The 15,183-nt window shown below is 36.1% G+C and overlaps 3 protein-coding genes across 7 annotated transcripts in view; 2 read left to right on the forward strand and 1 right to left on the reverse strand.

The window, feature by feature from the left end:
• LOC106741151 overlaps positions 1–2,743 on the forward strand; it is a 70,250-nt gene extending 67,507 nt beyond the window's left edge. The window contains exon 18 of the mRNA XM_014612864.1: positions 271–2,743. Within this exon, the coding sequence (XP_014468350.1) occupies positions 271–923 (653 nt within the window). The 3' untranslated portion in view covers positions 924–2,743. The remainder of the gene's footprint in view (positions 1–270) is intronic.
• Positions 2,744–4,552: 1,809 nt separating this feature from the next.
• Positions 4,553–10,446, reverse strand: LOC106741150. 4 transcript variants are annotated; one of them, XM_014612862.1, is made up of 4 exons: positions 10,361–10,446; positions 9,573–9,790; positions 4,909–9,493; positions 4,553–4,741 (listed from the first exon to the last, which is right to left on the reverse strand). In XM_014612862.1, the coding sequence occupies exons 1-4, from the start codon at positions 10,361–10,363 to the stop codon at positions 4,730–4,732; spliced, it is 4,818 nt and encodes a 1,605-aa protein (XP_014468348.1). In that variant the 5' UTR covers positions 10,364–10,446; the 3' UTR covers positions 4,553–4,729. The 4 variants fall into 4 exon arrangements, with proteins under 4 accessions (XP_014468348.1, XP_014468347.1, XP_014468349.1 ...); XM_014612861.1 differs by lacking the exon at positions 10,361–10,446 and adding an exon at positions 10,068–10,155; XM_014612863.1 differs by lacking the exon at positions 10,361–10,446 and adding an exon at positions 9,969–10,147.
• A 3,261-nt stretch (positions 10,447–13,707) lies between these two features.
• LOC106741134 lies at positions 13,708–15,033 on the forward strand. Of its 2 annotated transcripts, none has more exons than XM_014612825.1 (3): positions 13,708–13,972; positions 14,550–14,699; positions 14,772–15,033. In XM_014612825.1, exons 1-3 carry the CDS (start codon positions 13,898–13,900, stop codon positions 14,907–14,909), a joined length of 363 nt encoding a protein of 120 aa, XP_014468311.1. In that variant the 5' UTR covers positions 13,708–13,897; the 3' UTR covers positions 14,910–15,033. The 2 variants fall into 2 exon arrangements, with proteins under 2 accessions (XP_014468311.1, XP_014468312.1); XM_014612826.1 differs by having other exon boundaries at positions 14,568–14,699.
• Positions 15,034–15,183: the final 150 nt, after the last annotated feature.

Here is a 15,183-nt window from a genome sequence, read left to right on the forward strand (position 1 = left end):
ATATATTTATATATTTTATATTTTATATTTATATAAAAATATGAAATCGCTAGTAGTTTTAACGTTTCCGCAAGTCAAAGTTCAACGTCAAACTTTAATGAAAAAATGGCGATTTTTACAAAACGAGAGATCTTAGGAAAAGTTAAATATCCTTGATATGAATAAATGCATAAGGAAGTCGTGATGAAAAAATTCGGGTCTAAATGCGCGACCATTCGGTTATACAGCGAATTACGTTGCTTTAATATCTGCGATGAAATAAATTTGCAGAGGCGAGCACGAGTCAGTCGTCCTCTCGAGAGAAGATACGCGGATCACCTCGGTTCCCTCATCGAATAATCCCAGTGAACAGTTTGAGCGCTATCACGCAGGGTACGTCGGTTCCGCGACCGCATCGTTGGCACTCGATGGAAGACGCGACGAAATCGAAGAGCCAGATACCATTTCGCAGTTCGCGCAGTCCCAATTTCGACGTGTGGGCCACAAGCGAGGTCGGGGTTCCTTTCAGCGAGCTCGCCAATGCCGCCCGAGGTAGAAAACCACCGGATTCCTTACCTCTGACCACCTCGGAGATGAGTCCGGTCGATACGAGACTGGGCAGCGACTTGAGAAAGTTGTTCAAAGAAACCGATAGCCAGGAACAGGCCAGCCCCGTCGAATACGAACAGAAAACTGTCCGGTCGAGTTCGTCGTCCTCTTTGTCCCTGAAGGCAGCCGGTGTCGCGAGCAATTCGGCACCCTCAAAGAACGATTCTACGTCGGAGGCTCCGCATGATGCCGGCTCGAACTCTTGTCAAGAACCGGAGCTTCGTCCGTCGAGTCCAAAGCTGTCAGTGATCGATGCGGATAACCCAGGGGAAGAATCGAGCTCCGATGTCGAGAATCACATCGGTGCTTTCTGCGTGGAGAGGACTGCCGTGTAGTGTGATACATCGTGCACGTGTCTAAATGTGAACCATCATTGTCTTGGAACTTGTCTAAATGAATAATAGAGTTGTTGCCGCTTAAAAAAGACGATATATTAGGGAATCATTCCAAACGATATTGCGATTTTATCGCGTTCCTCGCCCGACATCGATTAAATATTTCGACGTTTATCGAGAGGCAAAGTGGGATAGCGATTCTACCACTAAAAATTCGTAATTATTGTAGCCGCTTAGACAATCCATGGGTCAAATTACAAATCGCGTCTAGATGTTTCGTGTGATAGACAGAGGAAGATCGTCATGCCAGCGTAACGAAGTAGTTAGGGATACATTATTGACTTGCGATTACGCATCTACGCGCAACAATCCATGTTAAATACATGAAAATTTACGATAACACGTTGGAATTAACGTCGAGTATAACGTCTATACTAGATAGCTTCGAATTAATATTTCAAGAACCGGTTAGAACTTCCGATAGAGTCAATTTATAATCCGGGTTTGAACCCAACGAATTAACGATTAACGTTGCTTATTAAGAATTGACGTCATAATTGGTTATTCATTAAACATCGTAATTGAGAGTAGCGGATCGGAGTCTGTGTGCAGTGGAACGCTATAAAATCGATACTGTCAATGCCTCTCAAGAGGAACGTACGCAATATAGATCATCAAAGGGGAGGGTCAATATAGACAACTGGCTCAACTGATTATGTTAACTTTATTCGCGTTCGATTTAACCATGCGAATAGAGTGTTATGATTAAGTGCGAGGACATCACGAAGTTACGTGTGAACATAGATTTCTCGTCCCCGACGTCCGAATGCGAGGATCACGGACCAATCGCAATATAATCTCGATCATGTGTGTTCGTTAGTAACTGTGCCAAAAGAAAAGCAAACCAGGACCCGTAAAAGTATACAACGTTTGTCTTGGCGGATTATAAATGGGACCAACGCTCACGATATCCTCCTTTAAGTTAATTTTTCTTTCTGACGAAGTAATTTCAACAATCTCGATTTGACGCGAGTCGTCGTAAGAAAGACAATGAACACAGACAGAATTGTCGAGGAATAACGCGAATAACGATGAGAAAGCGTGAGAAATGCAAAAATATAGAAAAAACGCCCTTTAAAGTATTTAACTCACGACTAATTGTGCTCAGCAATTATCTGAAGATAGGATACTTCCGCGAAACTGAGAGAACTCCCCAAGCGTCTCAGAAGACAAACCATAAATACTCTTACGGGGCCACAAATCAAAGTGTTCAGTGCCCCAAACCTTTTCTCTAATAACCTGCGCTCATGTGCAATGAAAATATATCTGCTCTCGAAGTAAAGCGATTTAAGGTAAGAACGCCACGTTTTGTTTGTAAAATGTGAAACTGGTTAAAACGTACCGATATTTTCATGCCAGCGAGCGCTAACGTATGCATATAAATATGTAGATAAAACAAATGGCGAGGACATATTCCTGCGAAAGGGTCTCCTTCCGAAATCTTGCTATCCGATTCGTTTCGTTATTCGGATATCTCGATGTGTCAATCATTAAAACTCTATCGACTAAGAAATAATCAGCATTGTGCAAATAAGAATGGCATAATAAAGAACTATATATTCTATCCATCTTATCATATCGGGCATTATGTCGATATCCGCCCCGCAGTCCGCAATCCTTCGATAAAAAAAAAAAACGAACGATGTAACATGGATATTCCATTAGCTTTAGAGATCTTTATTCTTGTATGTCACAAATAAAATTATACTAAAAACTAGTACAGTAAAAAACGACGTTAATTTGTAGAACAGAATAATTATTTACATTATTTTATAATATATCTTATGATTGACATATGTTGAATTTTTGATTAAAAATAACATATCTTTAAACGTATGTTAAATTATATATATATATATATATATATATATATNTTTTTTGTAAAATGTCCAAATAAATGTACACAACTGCTTTAAAATCTATAAAAAATAATTACCGTGTCACCAGCAAATTTCTAAAGACATTTTCAGATAAAATCCTAAAATACGAAAATGTTAATAATAGTCTTTAACACGTTTGCTACTAGCGTCACACGTGTGACGTACCGATTTCTCACGAAAGCCCAACATTGCATATGTGTGACTGTGATCATTTTTTTTATATCCACGTAAACAAACTAGATTTGTTTTATACTATTACATACAAAAATACAGGTTAGGCCGATGGGACGGTTATCCAAATGAACCATGGTAGCAAACGTATTATGTGTAATGGGAAGCGTTTAAAGATTATCCACTGGTCATTCGTAAACATGATGTAATCAACTCTAATGTGTCTTATTCTATCTTACTATAGAAACAAAAATAATTTATCGATTATTATGATTGATTGAATGAACTTTGTCAAAAGAAATCAACTTCACATCTGTTTTAGATAATCATTGATGGTACAATTACACTGACATTCTATACTGATATCCTATGAAATTCTTATAGTGTTATTATCGTACAATTCGATTACTCGCACTATACCTGATTAGTGTATGCTGAAGGCTGCTATATATGAGGCAGTTATTTAAATAAAAAAAAAGCATATAAGCATTTTGAATGACGAAACACTTGATAATTGTATTATCACGTTATTAAGCAAAATATAATAATTTCACCGTTCAAGTGCTCTTATGCTTTTGTATTTAAATATTTTATGTGTAACGGCCTTTAGTACACATTAATCCGATATAGTGCGAGTAGTCGAACTTATTGGCAGAAATGTGCGATGAACCACAACTAGATGTGCGACTGTTTGACATCGATTATTCTAGCTATCAAATTCTCTGGTTAACGTGCACAACCATATGGAGTACATAGAATACCAGATTACTTGAAATTAACCGCACCAATTAAAGAATCATCGCATTCAGTTTTAGTACAAAATACGTATTTAATGTCTGATGTATCTTATTTAATATTTTCTAATATGAAGTCAACATATTTTTACTCAAAAACATTTCATGTTATATTACTTGAATTCTCCGAAAGATTATAAAAAATAAAAATTTTGTTCTTAATACATCTAGTATACCATATTGATATTTTTTTATCATTCTAAATATCTTTAAAAATATTAAAAACATTTAATAGAATTATCACTAATTGAAATTGTATCACTCACAGACAGATATCTTCTATAGAAACTCACATCTAAATATGACATCCAATCTAAACATGAATAATGTGAATCCAAATGTTAAACGCTTCCTATTTAAAAAACTATTATAAATTCGATATTTTCGTGTTAGAATTTTCATCTCAAGATATTTTTAAGAAGCTGCTAAATAGTGTCATGGTAATAATAGAAAGTCCTAAATTACGGAAGAAGATATAATTAACAATTCCTAGCTACTCATGATGATACACACAACGTTCATTCGAACTACAACTAATTTATATACATGCCACGATAATTCATCTTTTCCTGTTGATCTGACACGCTCAACTATTTCCAAAGAAAATACATTACGGAGTACGTGAATATTCTAAAACATTTTCTACATGCCGTAGAAAAGAAAAAGATAGACAATAACGAAAAGATAAGGAGGACAGATAAAGTAGATAGAAAAGAAGAAAAGATAATAATTCAGTGATATAATGTTCTGTAATAACAATGGATTGATGAAAACGATATCGAGCGCGTAATATACAGACGAGAGCTTATAAATAAGAACTATAATGAATGCATTATTTTACAGAGTTTTAAGAGAATTTTTTACATGTTTCACATGTATCCACATGTTTCATCCCCTGTAGCTATATCGGCGTCTGAAAACAGTTAACGCACAATTTTCATACTTAGTCTCCAATAGTAATACAAGAAAAAGATTATTATACTAATATCCGATTCAGCTGACATTAGTTTCTCTTTTGTGTGAGTTATAAAATTATCGCCTTTCTCTTTATATTGACTTATGAAGAGTTTAACTACTTACATTAAGAAGTTTTTCTAGAAGTGTTTCCACCGGTTTATCTCGCCTCACAGTCGCCCTTAGACTTTCGGTAACGGGACTTTGCTTCTCCTCCGTATTTGGCTTCTTCTCCGGACTCTTCAGAGCATTTCTCGCCTCTATCATCTTACGATTCAGAAAAGCCATACCGTGTACTCTCAGGTGTTTGTCCACCGCAGCTTTATCCTCGAACACTGCCATACAGACGTAACACTGATTAGCTATCGTTGTTTTCCCTTCTGCCTGTAAGTAGTTGTTTACATCAGGAGCGTAAGAGGGATTTTGATTCATATAACTGATAGGATCTTCTATTCCGTGAAAAGCCTTGAGATGCATCTGCAAGCTAGGCGCGACTACAAAGTTCTCGCCGCACTCCAGACATATCAGGTAACGGCCCTTCAATCTGTGATTGGTAGCAATGTGTTCTCTCAGATCAGACATGTCGGTGCATCGTTGACTGCATTTCTTGCATTTGAAATTACCCTCACCGTCTTCCGCCGTCTCTTTGTTCACGCACAACCCTACGGTCCCTTCGGACACGCTCGTGTCCTTTATCTCCGTGTGTTTCTTCGGTGTCCATCGACGCTTTCTTTTCGTCATGGATAAAGTGACGTCTGATTTTCGCTTCTTTGTGTTCATAAGTTTCTTGTAATGATTCATAAAGTCAGAGGGTAGCTTCGTTAGGCGCAAAGCAAGTTCCACCAATTGATACTCGTGCGAATGATTCTCGGTAAAGTGCATCTGCAATATAGGCCAAGAAGTGTTAATCTTTTCGTTGCATATGTGACACAGGAACTCGATAGTTCCCTCTTGCGTATCAGTCGGCCCGATTATGGCAATGCGTTGCCTCTTCTTAGCCACTCTTCGGAAGAGAGATTTCGATTTTGCATCTTTCAAGAGCTCATATGTCTCCTCGACCTCCCTGTAATCAAGTGCATGTTGTGGAATTTTGGAAAGCGGAGGAGGTTTCGGTATGAACGACATACATGTTGCATTCTCATTCTCGGACTGTATGTCGCACGGTTCTTCGACGAATGGCTCAATGTTCGGTTTGCATATTTTCCTGATGTCAACTACCTTTATAGAACCACTTGTACTTGTCTTGGATACCGACTCGGAATTTGAAATTTCTCTACTTAATTCGATGGGTGAATTTGTACGAACGTCCTTAGTTTGTAGAGATCTTTCGGGTTCCGCCGCGCAGGAAGTGATCGATTCGTCATTATTTTTATGAGACTCTTCTACCACTTTCGTCTGCTCCTCGATAACAGATTTAATATCAATCAGGTTATTTCTCGTATCTTTACACAATAGGTCTTCTTTTTTATACGTAGTTTTCATCACTTCAGATTGAGACGCTTGAGAATCACATACAACCTCCATCTCGGTTACAGTTTTCGTACTTGTCGCAACGTTTTTCGGTGCGACTGCCTTTAAATCAGCTATTGATCTGACGTTGAGAATTTTTGGTAGCGATTCTACTTTTTCTGAAGAACTTACCACTTGCGAACTGTCAACAACAATGGTAGACGCGGATTTATCGGGACTTATGGTCCACGTGTTGCCCGTATCGTGGGAGCCGCGTTCAAATATCTCCGACGAAATGGTTCGAGCATTTATGATTCTAGGTATCACGGTACCGTCTTCGAGCGGAGCATTTACAAACGTGTTTGAGATATTTCCGGTGATGCTGGATTTTCCAAATTTCGTTACGAAGTAAGTATCGGCCAATACCTCTTCACTAATGATTTCGGACAAACGTTTCCAGTGCTTGTCCCGTAAGTGAGCACTAAATATTAACTTTGCATGGATGTGTTCTACAATTACCATCGGACAGAAAGGACACTTGTACCATATAAGTTCTTTAATCGCGGGGTATTCATCCAAGTACGACATAAACTTTTCATAACGTACAATCTTGTTATTCAATTTGGACATCACCAATCGTATTGGTTCTGGTAACGATATATTCGTGTGCATATCCACGTAATGCTTCATGCAATCCTCGTTCGAAGAAAATACCAAGCAACATATTTCGCATGCGACTTTCGTGATACAGTGCATGATAGCAAAGTGTGTAGTGATCGACTCTATGTCCTTGAATCCATCTATCTCACAAATTTTGCAAGCCAATATGCGCTTCTTCGACATGTGAAAGCAATGAGTCCATATGTGGATTTCTAGAAATTTAGCTTCAATGAAACAGTTCTCACAGTCTGGGCAAATGTAAGGTGACTTCTTCATGTGGAAGTTTTGATGCGCGATGAACCGTGATGAAGTGCCATGATAAGATTGACACTGGTGACAAATATATTTGTAACAGAAGCAATACATTTCGTCGTCATCAGACAATTTTGAAAATCCAGCAATGTAAGACTTTGGCTTCATAGGTTTACGGCATGACGGACATTTCTCATGTAAATCCGTCCTCTCCCAATTACATTCCTCTAATAGTGTGCCTTTCTTCTTGTTCTGGGCCTTCGTATCACGCTTACGAATATAACTTTCCAATATTTGTTTGAGAATATCAACAGACTTCAGTTTCTCTCTAACAATATTACTCGGTACAAAATTCATACTGTTCTTTATTTCCGCGGTAACGTGGTTTAAATGAGTAATTCGTCTCATCAACTCGTAATTATCCAGGTGACAAAATTCTTCCATCATTTTCTGTTTATGCTTGAACATTTCTTTGCACATATCATGAAAAACCTCCTTTGGGGCACGATCTATTATTTTTATATTCATGTAGAGGTTCTCCCCATTTTCCTCTTTAACCAATGATATAACCTCGAATGAAGTCTTCTCGGGAGGAATTCGCGGAAGTATCTTCCGAGGTAGTTTTGCTTTTAAAGTTTTCTTAATATGCGACTCGCAGCTGGAACCACTGGATAACTCAGAAGGAGATGGCGAAGGTGTTAAAAGAGAAATGTCGTTGTGAAGTGAAGTCGCTTGTTCCGTACTTATATTTTCGATTTCAGCAGAATTAATAGACGTTGATGTTGAAATATTCTGTTTAGGCAGCAGCTGTATCGTGCCTTTCGATACAGTAGTTGTAGTTGACAAATTGGGCGAATTTTCTAGATCATTTCTAATACTTTCTGAATGTTTAATAAGATATTTCTTTCCGTCTTTAATCAGAAATGGACCAACTTGTTTATTCTGTGATGATGTGCTGGTATCCGTACTGCTGTTAACTGATTTGTTTGGCATCTTTCCAATTATCATTACATCTTTGTCGGATAAAGATATAAGTCTCTGTAAATTCTGTTCCAGAACGACTTCATTGGTATTTGAAATATGCTGAGAAGGCAAATCGTTAATAATTGATGTGACATCTGCTTTTTTTGAACTTTGGACAGTTAGTATCTTGGAATCACAATTTTCTGTTGATGTATGTAGACTATGCTCTAAATGATCCGAATTCGCTTTAGGTAACTTGACATTTTTAGCAGGAAACGGAACATCGATCTTAATTGGATTGTTTAAAATTTTGGCAATATCAGTTTCTATTATAGGTTTACTGATGCTATTTCCTGCAGTTTCCTTCACAGATGATTGCTCTGTCCTATATTTCTGCGAGGAGCTTTCGATTAATTGCTTACTGATAGTACTTTTATTTAAACTTTTTTCATTCACTTTCACCGTAGTTGATTTTTTAAGAATCATATCCGTCTCAATAAAATCTTTAAGAACTACTTTTTTCCTCTTACGATTTGTCCTAGTCCTGTCAATTAAATGCAAGTTTAATACGTCCCAGGTTGAATTTTTAAGAACAGATGGAATCTGCTTCTTTGGTATATAGCTCATCGATGGTTCTGGCTCCAAACATTTTGAGGCAGGGCCGCAATCTACAAAAGCGATGTCAGTGCAAGGATTATCTTCGTTTTCTGACACATTTTTGTCTGAGACAGCATTGGCAGAATAATTATTCTTATCTTTATCGTTAAAAGTGGTTTCGACAAATTCCATAGCAAGAAAGTTCTTCTTGACATTAAGTGTAACATTAGAATTGGGATCCTGATCATCTTCAGACTTTTCGAAAGTCTTAAAAATTTGTCGACCCTTATAACCTTTCACAACCTTACTTATTATATTGTCGTTATTTTTGTCATTGTCATTAGTTAGTTTCCACCAATTATTAATCAATTTGTTCATCCTTAACCAGTCCATGATATGAACATGTAATAGAAATGTGTATTCCATAAGTGCTTCACATGCTATCTCTAGTTCAGGAGTCCAATCATTATAGGTCAAATCAGTAGGTAGAGGCATTAACATTATATCAGATACATCTATCGAGCACAAACCGTGCAATTTCATGTGTTCATAGAGTTGGCACTGGTTGTAGAATACTTTTATCACTCCCCATTTTTGAAAGCGTTGATGCTTGTACCCTCTTGATCGCAAATATTTCCGCTTTTCATTATCTTTTTTCATGCATATAGAACACGTAGAACCTGTTTCGGTTATATGAGTGCATACTGTCCTGAAACAAGTATGACACCAAAGCCCAAAAATCCAACTACGTCTCTTATAATGATCCTCCAAACTGCTTTGAAAACGGAAACTGCAACCGGAATTGAAATCATATAATAACTAAGACAAAACGTAAAATGCCATAATTATGTTAATCATTACAAACTGACCAGTCTTTGCATTCTTCGCACACATATAGTGGTTCAGATCCCATAATTTCTTCACTCAAGGATGCCGGTGGTTCTGTTGGCATATAAGGTACACATTGCCTTCCAAATGCAGCATATTGCACAGAAACCTCATATTGTAATCCCCACCTATTTTCAACTCTACGGTTTTTACGCAATATTGGTGTAATTATAGAAAGTGCTTTCGAATTTGGGATATCCTGGAAACAAATTGCCATTCTTAGATAAAAGACATATTACACATCTTTACTTTTGTTTGCTTCTACAAAAATAAAACATTGCGCACTGCACGTTGCAATTTAATTAACATCTTCAATGGTACTATTATCTCCCCCAAATACTAAAAGCATTGCCCTTTCCATACACAAAAAAACCAACATGTTTCCTTATCTATTAAAGAGCACAATAAATGCATAGTACAACGATCTTCTCCATTTGTGAAATTAAAATAATTGCTTCATATGTTTGGTACTTTACAATAAGCAATTCTCGTAGCATATCTTTTCTATTATATGAAACCTAATGGATAAATCAACACATTGTTGTCAACCAAAGCTCTTCAGCCATGATATGCCTTCGACTGACCCGTTGCTTAATCGGTAAAACAGTATACGACAGAGCTGCTGCCCATGGTGGCAAATTATTGAAATAATTGTTCAATAATAAAGAATAATGTTGAATCGATTAAAAGGACACTGAAAAGTTGGTCGACATTCGTAACAATATACTCTTATGTTACAGCTTAATATAACAGAACATGAGTTCAGTACCATTATTTCACAGGATAACCTGATGTAACCAGTGAGGATCCTAAGGCCTTCTTGGACTGTGCTTCCAATTTGCTAACCACCTCCTTAATGTGATTAGTGAAAGACCTCTCAAGAAATCCTTAAACTATTCAGAAGGATATCAATTAGATGTTTTGGCATTTTTCGTAATATAAAATATATCAGTTTATAATGCATATGCTCTGATAAATTAATAAATCTGTATAGTAATAAGTATAATACGTATTTATGTGAATATAAAACATGTGTTATATTTCTAATATATTGTTTATTTCTGTGACATCTCCACTGTGAAAATGATATACTTTATTCAGTAAACACTTAGTAATAGTAATATTACATTAATATTATAATTTTCTACTAAACGATATAACTGTTACATACAATATAAGTATGGTATATTGCACTTACATTGTTATGTGAAAAATTGATATAACATTGATGTGATCTTACTGTTAAAGTCTATACATGCTTTGATATTTATAGAGTTACATATATTATTATTTATGCACGATGCCAAATATGTTTCTATCTATATTGTGCATGTGTGTGTATATATTATTCGTATATATCAATACTATTCATATATATCAGAACACATGCATTTACTACAAGAAAAGAAAGATATTAGTGTTAAAATAGATCATACCTGAACAAGAATATGGATACAATCAAGTACCTATGACTTTCCTTAACGTTATTCTTTCTACTTAGTTGATTGGTTGCAAGGAATAAACCAATATTTCAGCAATAATTTTTTGGCATTCTGGCACCAAGCATGATCTGAAACGAGGGTAACATTTTACTTATGTTCTAGGAAAAATATATGGTACTATAATGTTAAGAAAGATTCATTCATTTCATGAGAAGAATCACAGGGGCATATAACTGACATGTATATTTATCTATACAATAAATTTTTCTTAATAATTAATACTAATACATGTTCTTTATTAGTACCTCGTTCACAATTTGTAAACAGAAATTGAAAAGTATTCTTATGAGCAATAAATAATACCTTTTGTATACAATATTTCTGAAAGTATGCAACTATGTCTAACCTCACAATAACCACCACCAGAGCGCGCTAGTTTGAAAAGTATATTTTATGCATAACTATCATGCGATATAGTTCTAGTTTTTTTTTTTGTTAAAGACGACAAAGAACTGCTATTTTATCTTGTGCAACCATCATGAATAATGGAACATTGAAGTAGCGAAGCTAGAGAATATGTATACTCTCCTGATACACATATAATGTAAAAAAAAGACAAATAAACATATACTGTAAGAAAAAAAATGCATTATAGCATTTGTATTTTTTTTTTACTCCACTAAACATTACAATCTGTCGCATTCAAGGACATTCAGTAATTTTGTGAAAAGCGATGAAAGACCCTGCACGGTGTGAGACCAGTGGCTCACCCCAATGGCTTCTACTCACAGGACGTGGCAACGCTTGTCGCGCGACAAGAAGCGACACGGTAACCAATCAACATGTCGTTTTTCCACGAGAACTGAAAGTTTATTGACTGTTGTGTAAACAATTTCATTAAAGTGTTCCGTTAGAGGTTTGATGTTACTAACCTTATCTACAAAGATAGGTGGGGGTTTTTGTGGTTTGACTTGATCTTCCAATTCTTGCTCCTGTTCTACATTGCCAAAGACTTCGAAGCTATTGGAGGTGGGAATCGAAGCACTTAATCGATAGTCTTTTATCTTGGCTTGTTTCTGTCTTCCCGTTGCAACATCAGGACTATTTCGAGGTCTTTTTTTGTCAGTTACAATCTGTCAGTTATTGTCCGAGTTATTTGATTATGAATTGTTTCGTTCAGGCAGTCTCTGGTTTCTTTACGAATTGGATTCTACCGAGTTAGTGCGCTCAAAGAGTTACTTCTGGGCCTGTTGATTTGCTTGTTCTTTTGTGAAGACAATTTTTTAAGATTTCGCTCGCCATTTGCGGGATTTGAGGTAAGTACTGTTCTATCCCTCTCTGATTGACTTTGTTTAACAATATCTGTTCAACCAATATTCTTATCTAGTACTGTGGCCAGGTACTCCATCAGTGATACAGAGCAGATGCTGGCTGATGGCCTGTGAGAGCCTGCTCGTTCACTATCCGATCGTACCAGTTCCGGGTATCCGAGCCCCAGATTCGAACTTTCTTTTCCTGTATCCATGTCATTTATAGCTAGCCAGTCGTCTATAGCTAGCAACTGGTTGCTAGTTTTGGTTCACTCCATTTTATTTCGCCGTAGGTACCCTACACACGTAGCGCGTCGAGCATTTCCCAATCCATCACCTGGGGCAGGCGCCTGATGGGGGACTACCAACCCCATATGGTTGACATTTGTATATAATAATATATGTAAAAAAAAAATTCATGTCATTCAAAAAATTCCTTTCATTCAAAATAATATACGTAAAAAAAATATTCGAGCTCTTATGTAACATAAGGTATATATACCGATTTTGGAAAATAGATGTTGCAAAAATTAATTTTGTTAAAAAATGAGATGAAGGAATGAGATAAATGAGATGAGATAAAGGCAATTTACCAAATACCTAATCATCTATAATAGCCCCTCTGTAATTTCATAACTTCGACAATATCACTAGCCTAGGGTGTCATTGCACAGCTTTTCTACCATATAGGTTGCTTTCCAGCAAGAGATACATGTTGACACGTGTCTAGTTATATCTGTTATATCATCGTTTGTCCGTCCTTCGCATTTAATAAAGAAAAAGATAATAGACGGTACAACTTCTGTCGATTTGTGTCTCTTGCCGGTAAGCACCATATTACACCTGCGCAATGACGACGTAACGATAACGAAATTGTCAATTATGATTGGTCAATTTCTTACGACTTAAATATTCGAGAAGATAATCGAATCTTTAACACAAGAGGAAGAATCGAACATCGATTAATTGTAATTTGGTAAATTATTTTTATCTCATATCTATTTATCGCTGGTTGGATAAATGGCGATCTGTTGACTTAACCCGACACGGGCAGCATTCCAGTAATCTTTACAGTACTGTATCTATAGTTCATGTTACATATACTGTAGTTTACAATAACATAGCGATAACGTTTGCAATAACAATTAGCGGAACACTTCCCGAGTCGGATCGAGTCAACAAATCGAAAATGCAAAAAGCCATACCTCAGTGGAACCGAAGAGTAGTGTTGGGGATTAGCCCGTAAGGGCTCTTGGAACTAGTACTGTGTGTGAATGTGAGAGAGAGAGAGAGAGAGAAAGAGAAAGAAAATTCGTCTGTTCTTTTTAGTTGCACTGTTGAACGGATGCAAAAAGTTAGAATGAGACAAATATATTTTTGGTCTGTTTTTTTATAGCTGCACTGCTGAATTGATACAATAAGTTAAAATGGGACAAGTATATTTTGTCTTGTTCTAACTCATTGCATCAGTTCAGCAGCGCAGCTAAAAAGAACAGACGAAATACCTCATTGGATTCTTCGTCTGTTAGTAACGTCGGTTGCGCAACAATAAAGATGTCGTTTCATAAATTTAATCCGTTCACTGGTAGATTGAAGCCAGCTACAAATTTCCAACCGTTCTATCCTCTCGTAAGTGAAAACACTTTTAGTTTCTAATTGGTTGTATACAAACAGTACAAGGATCACGTCAAGTCTGGCACCTTTTCGCCTGAGTACACCACCAATCAATAGACAACGAACTGCAAGCTTCATATTTCGTTTTATAATAACGTCAACCTTGAATGTTGAATTGTTTCCGTGGGATCGCATATTCTGCTGTTTTTCTCTTCTTCTTTTCTAAACTGTGTTCGCATTTAGAATTTATAATTTTTTGTTGTTACATCTGTGTGCATGTATATAGGATAGCCAACCCAGCTATGTTCAATTATGGACATGACTTTATATTCATGTAACAGCTTATATCTGATCTTCTATTTATGCAACGTGCTATAATGCTGATTAGTATAATGAATGAATTATAATCGTTAATGCTTTAGAAGAAAAATTATCAATATCATGCTGCAGTTTGCATGATTCATTCTATATGAATATCCTTTTTGTTTCGACGTACTATGAAGATCAATTGTTATTCCAGTCTTGATACATGAATATTTCTGTACATATGCAAATTCTGAATACATAAGCAAAGACCTTAATATTATTTCAGTCTCCTACTGCTTTACAGAAGACAGAACAAATGATGATTTACGACACTATCAAAACTAAACCAGCGACTATTACAGCTAAAGCTGATTATTGCACTGATAAGCCACGCACATTAGATCCAAAGATGTGGGCAAAATATAAACATTTCCAGGCAAGTATATCATATGCTGCTGTCAATTGAATTGCCAATTATTAAACAATTAACAATTTTTATTATTTGCAGTCTGATCTTAAGAAGCCAGTCTACTTAATGGGTGGCAGAAAAGATAAGGTATTATTTGGAATTACTGTTGCATTGATTGCTGTTAGTACAGCACAATCGCTTTATATTGTCTTTACAAAGTACGTGACGTTAAAATAAGAGAATATTGTAGATGATAGATACATAGTTTTTTCTGGCATTATGCATATTGTATTATGTACATTAACATTATAAATGTTAATGCTGGAAAGTTATATGATAAATTATATTGAGTCGAAAGTGTCATGTGTCTTGATTAATAGCCTGTTTCTGTTAATATTTAACTTTCTTTTCAGCTCTTCCTTTTGTATTTTGTACTTAGCCTCAGGATGTAGGATTTAAATTTTATGTCAGATTCAAGATGTGGTTATCTAACTTACAAAACTTAGTAGGA

Source organism: Dinoponera quadriceps, unplaced genomic scaffold, assembly GCF_001313825.1.
Source record: "Dinoponera quadriceps isolate SergipeBrazil2010 unplaced genomic scaffold, ASM131382v1 scaffold555, whole genome shotgun sequence".
Taxonomy (NCBI): domain Eukaryota; kingdom Metazoa; phylum Arthropoda; class Insecta; order Hymenoptera; family Formicidae; genus Dinoponera; species Dinoponera quadriceps.

Coding starts and splice junctions, on each gene's coding strand:
- LOC106741134 (XM_014612825.1), top strand. CDS start 13,898: ATGTCGTTTCATAAATTTAATCCGTTCACTGGTAGATTGAAGCCAGCT. Junction 13,973..14,549: donor TCCAACCGTTCTATCCTCTC/GTAAGTGAAAAC, acceptor ATATTATTTCAG/TCTCCTACTGCTTTACAGAA. Junction 14,700..14,771: donor CAAAATATAAACATTTCCAG/GCAAGTATATCA, acceptor TATTATTTGCAG/TCTGATCTTAAGAAGCCAGT.
- LOC106741150 (XM_014612860.1), bottom strand. CDS start 9,900: ATGTTAATTAAATTGCAACGTGCA. Junction 9,791..9,876: donor TAATTAAATTGCAACGTGCA/GTGCGCAATGTT, acceptor ATTTGTTTCCAG/GATATCCCAAATTCGAAAGC. Junction 9,494..9,572: donor TGCGAAGAATGCAAAGACTG/GTCAGTTTGTAA, acceptor TTCCGGTTGCAG/TTTCCGTTTTCAAAGCAGTT.